Source organism: Acromyrmex echinatior, chromosome 19 (assembly GCF_024713525.1).
Source record: "Acromyrmex echinatior isolate Ae372 chromosome 19, ASM2471352v2, whole genome shotgun sequence".
NCBI lineage: Eukaryota > Metazoa > Arthropoda > Insecta > Hymenoptera > Formicidae > Acromyrmex > Acromyrmex echinatior.
In genome coordinates this window covers 6,504,893-6,512,953 of record NC_141870.1, presented here as the reverse complement: position 1 = coordinate 6,512,953, position 8,061 = coordinate 6,504,893, and the positions used below count along the sequence as shown (strand labels likewise).

Here is an 8,061-nt window from a genome sequence, read left to right as displayed (position 1 = left end):
GAAGAGAACTCCGTTTCATTTAATTTAACAAAAGAATTTCTTTAATGTATTCAGTTACAAAGTCAAAAGATATAATTAATTAAAGATCAGATTAACAGAATATTAAATGCGGTCACCTTTTCCAAATTGAGCTTGGAATCGCGGTGATGGAAAATCTCGGCGAGTTTCCTCGAAGCTTCTCGAAAGATTCGGTTTATAGCGATTTCACTAAACGGTTAGCACGGCGATTTTACGAAGCGCGACTATGACTCTAAGAACTCTAAGAACTTTTTGGAAGTAAGAAGGAGGACGGCGAGATCGAGGCATTTATTGCTTTCGATCTGAGCTTTCCCTTTTGGGAAAAATCCAATAAAAATTTGCCACAATCGTAATTATTACGTGGCATTAGGTGTACAAAATTGATTGGCGCTTTGGATTCTTTTCTAGCGACGTTCAACGTAACAGTCATGCGCGACAGAAAATCCGTGCGTGGGATTGGTGACAGCGCGTGACGTATTCGTTGGAGCGCGGCGCTCGCGTGCGCGAATTGAATCGTTCTAGAACTTTCGATTGTCCGTTGCCGGTAACGACAACTTGTTTGCGTGTAACGAATTGTTTTTAAAAAGAACAAAGAACGACGAATTTGATGATTTCAACGAGGATTAAAATCATGTTTGAGATGAAATCACGAGCTCAATTTGTGCATGCGTTCAATGACAATTAATGTCGATCGACTGAAAGAATTCTTGCTTTTCTTTCGAATTACCGATCTCGAACATTCCCGCCCGCCTCGTCATCTCCGTGACGATGTATGTATTGACGTTACCTCGAGCTCGTTGAGATTACAAAACTGTAAATAAGACAAGCGATACAATACAATGAATTCGTGGAAGAACTTGAACCGTAAACGAGAGTTGTATGACAGATAACATTGACAAAAATGATTCACGAAAATACACGCGATCAATTCAAGCTCTTCTTTACATTTGATGCATTTGCGTGCGAGATAAACGCGTTAGCCTCGTCTGGCAATAAAACTAATTTGATCAAAGGACGAGTTAATTCAGATGAGGCGGTTTTGACTGTGACCACCCGCACTACGCCGTCGTCTCCAGGATGTAGCTGCGTGATTCGCGCCAGAGGCCACTTATTTGGTGGTGAGAGCTCGGAGCGAATGATGCATAGCGATCCAAGGCGTGGTGGCAAAGCGTCCTTGGTCCATTTCGGTCTGGTAGCCAGAGTGTGTAAGTACTCGCGTGACCATCTCTGCCAGAAGTGGTCTCGCATTCGCTGAATAAGTTGCCACCTGGAAAGAAAATTTTCCTTTTTGTCCGACAAGGACGGCTCAGGAATGGCCAGCAGTGGTGCCCCAATGAGCAGGTGACCCGGTGTCAGAGCCGTGAGGTCGTCGGAGTCGTCCGAAAGTGCATACATGGGCCTTGAGTTCAGGCATGCTTCCACTTGTGCGAGCAGGGTGCTCATTTCCTCGAAGGTGAGCCTGGTTTCGCCGATGGTTCGGCGCAGGTGATACTTAGCCGATTTCACGGCCGCCTCCCAGAGACCACCAAAATGAGGGGCCGAAGGAGGATTGAAGTGCCAATGAATCCCCTCCGATGTAGCTACGTGTGCGATCTTTTGTCCTTCTGCCGAGGAGGCTCGAAGCATTTCTCGAAGTTGCCGATCGGCGCCCAAAAAATTGGTGCCGCAATCCGAATAAATGTCTGAGCACAGTCCTCGGCGAGATGTGAATCGACGAAGAGCAGCCAGGAAGGCGTCGGTGGTGTACGCTGAAACAGCCTCGAGATGAACGGCCTTGGAGCTAAAACAAATAAATACGGCGATGAACGCTTTGTGAGCGCTGTGCCCACGCCCTTTGCTCGTCCTGATGAAAATAGGCCCGGCGTAGTCGATGCCCACGTGAAGAAATGGTCGCGCTGGCGTCACTCTTCCTGGAGGAAGGTTTCCCATCTTTGGTCGCGGAGTGGCAGCCCTCCACCGTGTGCATGTCACGCACTGATGCAGCCATCGCTTGACCACCGCTCGGCCTTGTGGAATCCAGAACCGGAGGCGAAGCAACCCCAGGGTCAGCTGAACTCCTCCGTGGAGAGTACGGCGATGGTAGGCTTCCACCAGCAGGCGAGTGAGCCATGACCTTGGAGGCACGATGACAGGATGTCGCTCGTCGAAAGACAGCGCTGCGTGCTTGAGGCGTCCTCCGACTCGTAGGACTCCGTGTTCGTCCATGTACGGGCTGAGGGTCTGAAGATGACTGGATCTTGCAAGATCGCGTTTGTTTTCGAGCGCAGTCATCTCCTCCTGATAGTGACGTGACTGCACGATGCGAATCCATTGTAGGAGTGCGGCGTCGAGTTCGGCTGGGAGAAGCGCTGACCCTTGGAGCTCATTATCTCCGGATCCGACTGATAGACTGCGGCGACGCCAACGCAAGCACCAGGAAGTCACTTTCAGTAATTGGTGCAGTGCCGAGAACCTGAGGAGTTCTTCCGGCTCTTGGTTGCTTTTGATGACCGCCGCGAGTGTGGTGGCCCGTCGCTCCGGTACGTCCTTGATGGGCTCGAGGTTGACGCTTGGCCATAGCGACGAATTCCCGCTCAACCAGGCGGGGCCTGTCCACCATAAGGAATGGCTGAGGAGCTCACTTGGTGTCAGACCCCGGGAGGCGCAGTCGGCAGGGTTGTCCTTGCCCGGGACGTGACGCCATTGAGCCTCTGGAAGCTGCTGCTGAATTCGTGTCACCCTGTTGGCCACGTACGTTTTCCAGCGCGAGGCGTGACCTCGAATCCAGTGGAGCGTGACTTTGGAGTCGGACCACAGGATCACTGGCGTTGTCGCCAGGTTTAGCACAGAGCGCGTGTGCACGAGCACGCTTGTCAGCAAGGCGGCGGCGCAGAGTTCGAGTCGCGGGAGAGAAACGAGCTTGATCGGCGCGACCTTGCTTTTGGCGGTCAACAACAGAGTTTTCGTTTGGTTGTTTGCGGTGATACGGAGGTATACCACGGCGGCGTAACCTCTTTCGGACGCGTCCGCGAAGCCGTGCAGTTCGAGTTGAGAGCTCGTGTCGCCGGTGCCGAGCCAGCGGCCGACTCTGATCTTCTCAAGCAGTGGAAGTTCTTCCCAGAGCCGCTTCCACTTTCCAGCGATGGTTGACGGCAATGGTGTGTCCCACTCTAGCTGCTGCAGCCAGGCCGACTGAATCAGCATTTTAGCTCGAATGGTTACTGGAGCCAGCCATCCGAGCGGGTCGAAGAGTCGAGCGGTTTCCGACAGCAGACCTCTCTTGGTGAACGCGACGACGGTGCGAGGAGGGACGGAGAAGGCGAATTCGTCTCTAGTTGGATACCAGCGCAATCCCAGCGTTGAGTGATTCTCTTGTTCCCACGACCGCGAGTCTCTGGTGAGGCAGAACTCAGTCGGAATGTCGCGAAGAAGTTCCTGACAGTTGGCGGCCCACTTTCGGAGAGAAAACCCGCCCGCCATGCAGAGGTTGCGGAGCTCGACTTGGAGCGCGATAGCGTCGTCTTTATCGTGCGCTCCGGTCACGACATCGTCAACGTAGCAGTCGTGTCGTAACGCATTCGCGCCGCGAGGGAAACGCGGTCCGTCGTCGTCGGCGAGTTGGCGCAGCGTGCGAATGGCGAGAAATGGCGCGCAAGCGAGACCGTAAGTAACGGTCTTCAACGTAAACTCGCGTATAGGTTCGTCGATGCTGTGGCGCCAAAGTATGCATTGATGCCTTTGATCTTCGGGATGAACGAGAATCTGCCGATACATCTTTTCGATGTCAGCCACTAGCGCGTACCGATGCCACCGCCACCGCAGAAGTACGTTCGCGAGGGGTGGCAGCAAGTTAGCCCCAACTAATAGATGCGTATTGAGCGACTCACCAGACCCTGTGCGCTGCGATCCGTTGAAGACGACTCTGAGCTTGGTCGTGGTGCTGGATTCTCGAAGGACACCGTGATGCGGAAGGTAGCACCGATCCTCGCTGGAATTCGGAGGTTCTGGCGCCAATTCCATGTGCCCTTGGTCCTCGTAGTCCTTCAGGAAGGCTCGGTAGAGATCGCCGAATCGTGCGTCTCTCTCACATCGTCGCTCCATGGCGTCTAAGAGCCGTTCGGCGGATCTTCTCGTATCAATCATCGTAGTCAGCGGAGATGCGAAAGGTAGTCGCACGATGTATCGTCCTTCGGCAGTGCGTTGATGCTGCAGCGCGAAGATGTCTTCGCATTGCTGCTCCCTTGGCGTGAGTGCGACAGGAGCGGGCGCTTCTCGTTCCTGCTCCCAGAAGCGGTGCACAAGGTCGGCAAGCTCGTGATCTACGGTGCACTGAAGCGAGTGGCGTTGTGCTGAGTTGGTTACTTGGTCGCAACCTCCCGATAAGATCCAGCCGAGCAGCGTTTTTTGAGCGATAGGCGCTTGGGGGCCTCCCTTGCGGAGACCATCCTGGAGAATGATTGAGCATACTTCCGCTCCAAAAAGCAACTCAATAGCGTCGTTTGCTGTGTAGTCGGGATCAGCCAGTTGGAGCCCCTTTAGATGTGGCCACTCAGTTCTGATCCTTGCGTGAGAGCCTTGATAAAGCGACAGACGTGGCAGAACAAAGGCTCCGACGGTGAAGTCGGTCCCTGTTGTTAACGAGGTCACCTTGAGTGTCACCTTTCCCCTGCTGGGCCCGGAGCTTTTGCCGCTGATGCCGATGACCTCGATTGAGGATCGAGAGCGTGGCAAGCGTAGGCGTTGGACCAGAGCCTCGGAAATTAGAGAAATTTCCGAACCTTGATCGATGAGCACGCGTGTGGTGTGCTGATTGCCGTGACGATCAGCGATGGAAACTCGCGCCGTTGCGAGCAAAATGGCCTTGTGGTTGTTGTCGCGTCGCACCGCCGACAGTGAGCTGACTTCTTGAGGTTTCGGTGAAGCGTACGCGTCATGTAACATGGAGTGGTGACGAGACTTGCACGTAGCACACGTCTTCGTCGAATGGCACTTCGCGAAAGCATGAGAGCCGAGACAGTTAAAGCACAGCTTGTGAGTTTCGGCGACGGCCTTGCGGTCGACCGCGGATTTTTTCTTGAATTCTTCACATACCATCACGTTGTGTTTTCCCTTGCATAGGACGCATTGTGAAGATTCGGTGTATTTTTTGACGTGATGCGATTTGGCAGATCGCGACGGGTTGTCGGAGACCTTGAGCGATTGTGGTTTGGCGGCTGTAAGAGTAAGTGCTCTTTGGTTTATGAAGTTCATTAGCTCTTTAAGAGTGGGCATGTCGCTCGAGGCGCGTGAGAGTGACTCCCACTCCAGGCGAGTTCTTGGATCGAAGAGCTCGACGGCAAGATGAGTTAGTAGATCGAAGCCATGAGAGTTGATAGGCCTATCAATGTTCTCCTGGCCGTTGACTACCCTGGTCAAGGCGTTGAAGACGCGGTTGAGCTCCTCCGCACTTTCGCTCTTCATCTTAGCCACGGTGGTAAACTTGGAGAAATTAGAGCGAGATAACTCTCTCTTATTTTCGTACCGCTCGCTTAGCAGCTCCCATGCGCGTGGATAGTTGTCTTCGGTCATCGCTAATGGTTGAATCAGTTCCTTGGCAGGACCCTCCAGACAAGTTTTCAGGTAATGGAATTTCTCAATTGCTGAGATTGATGAATTGTTTCCGACAATGGATTGGAAGAGATCTCGGAATGTAGGCCAGTCTTCGAATGCGCCAGAGAACGAACTAATCTTGAGGCGAGGCAGCGACGGTTTTCCGGAAGACACATTACCTTCTGTTTTGGAAGCTGAGCTCGGTTCTTTCGCAATGAGTTTCGTCCGATACTCGTTCAGCAGTCCTCGCTGCTGCACGTACGTGTTTTCGACGGAATCGACGAATTGAGACGTGTTGTACTCACTCTCATCGAAGGCGTCCTTGTAATGAACTTGAAGAAGATCGTGTTGCTTCTCAAATTTCGCCCACATCTGGTCGAGAAGCGCCAAGCGGGATTCGACCGTGTGGTGGGTGATGTTGGCCGTCCCCAATTTCTTCAAATTGGTTATTGACCTGGCCATGCGATCATGGATGTGGCGCTGGGAGTTCAGCAAGACGTTTATTTCGTCACTCATGATTTCACTCGCGAATTCTTCTTTCTCAGATCTTCTTGATAACACGCGCACTGAACGCGATGCACTCGACACTGCGGATGCCGGCGAAAATCCGGCTCGAAGGACCAGAAAATGTGCGAGAGCGCACCGCGCGGACAGATTCGAGTGAGAAAACGGCACAAGGTTGATATGATGCACGACAGTGAAGAGAACTCCGTTTCATTTAATTTAACAAAAGAATTTCTTTAATGTATTCAGTTACAAAGTCAAAAGATATAATTAATTAAAGATCAGATTAACAGAATATTAAATGCGGTCACCTTTTCCAAATTGAGCTTGGAATCGCGGTGATGGAAAATCTCGGCGAGTTTCCTCGAAGCTTCTCGAAAGATTCGGTTTATAGCGATTTCACTAAACGGTTAGCACGGCGATTTTACGAAGCGCGACTATGACTCTAAGAACTCTAAGAACTTTTTGGAAGTAAGAAGGAGGACGGCGAGATCGAGGCATTTATTGCTTTCGATCTGAGCTTTCCCTTTTGGGAAAAATCCAATAAAAATTTGCCACAATCGTAATTATTACGTGGCATTAGGTGTACAAAATTGATTGGCGCTTTGGATTCTTTTCTAGCGACGTTCAACGTAACAGTCATGCGCGACAGAAAATCCGTGCGTGGGATTGGTGACAGCGCGTGACGTATTCGTTGGAGCGCGGCGCTCGCGTGCGCGAATTGAATCGTTCTAGAACTTTCGATTGTCCGTTGCCGGTAACGACAACTTGTTTGCGTGTAACGAATTGTTTTTAAAAAGAACAAAGAACGACGAATTTGATGATTTCAACGAGGATTAAAATCATGTTTGAGATGAAATCACGAGCTCAATTTGTGCATGCGTTCAATGACAATTAATGTCGATCGACTGAAAGAATTCTTGCTTTTCTTTCGAATTACCGATCTCGAACAATATGCTATGTGGACGGTATTCGTCGATAAACGGGTGAATATCGAGCGATTGGTGGTCGAATACTCCATCGTCATTAATGATTCAAGATTTTGTGATTGAACTTGTCAAAGTACATAATGTGCACAATATAAAATTATCATTATGTGATAAGTGTTTGTATATGAAATTATCGACTATACTTTTTATGAACTTGAATGATGCGTTAAACACATGTATTCCGATTTATGTCATTGTACGATTTATGTCAGTGTAAGCGATAAATTTAAATATTTCATGATTTATTTATGTCAAAATTGTATTATGAATTAATTTAATACGGTAAATATTTTGCGCAAGATTTATGATAGAAATTCTAATATCGAATGTGAATTAATAGCATATGCTTCAGATCATATTGTATGCTATGCATTACATATTGTATACTATGCATGAAAAATAAGAATATTAAATAAATAAATATTAAAATTATATTATTCTTTGTTTAAAATTATTCAATCTTTTGTCACTCAATCATTCCTTCTTCATACCCCCATACTGAATTACTTGATAAGAAAGCATGCTTGACCATTTGTATTGGTAAACATATTATCAATTGCTAAATTAAAATTATTGCTGAGTAATATTATTTAAAAAATCGTAAAAAACAAATATCTATTTAATAAAATCGTGTGTGAAAGAAGAAAAGAGAACGTGGGAAAGAGCGCAACGGGTGAAAGAGAGAGCGAATATTATGGTAAGTGTACAACCACAACGGGCAGGACAGGTAACGAGTTAGAACGTAACGGGTGAGAGAGAAAAAGAACAATCATCTCCTTCTCCCTCTAATACGGACCCTAGTGACGCGCTTCCTCTCCCTCAGATTCAGCGTCTGAGTGCACTTTCCCCTCTCCACTTGTGCCTCACACTAGAACCATCTGTGTTGCATCAGTTAGAATCGGTGTAAATATACATGTAAGGTTGCAGATGGCGTCCTGGTGCAGTAGGAACAACTCCGGTCAAGTATATGTAAAGAGGAGAT

General features: G+C 49.1%; 1 protein-coding gene across 1 annotated transcript; it reads right to left on the bottom strand.

Moving 5' to 3' along the window:
• Positions 1-942: 942 nt before the first annotated feature.
• LOC147906665 (uncharacterized) lies at positions 943-7,036 on the bottom strand. The gene is made up of 2 exons (XM_087416219.1): positions 1,994-7,036; positions 943-1,798 (listed from the first exon to the last, which is right to left on the bottom strand). Exons 1-2 carry the CDS (start codon positions 6,100-6,102, stop codon positions 943-945), a joined length of 4,965 nt encoding a protein of 1,654 aa, XP_087272345.1. The 5' UTR covers positions 6,103-7,036.
• Between the last annotated feature and the right edge of the window lie 1,025 nt (positions 7,037-8,061).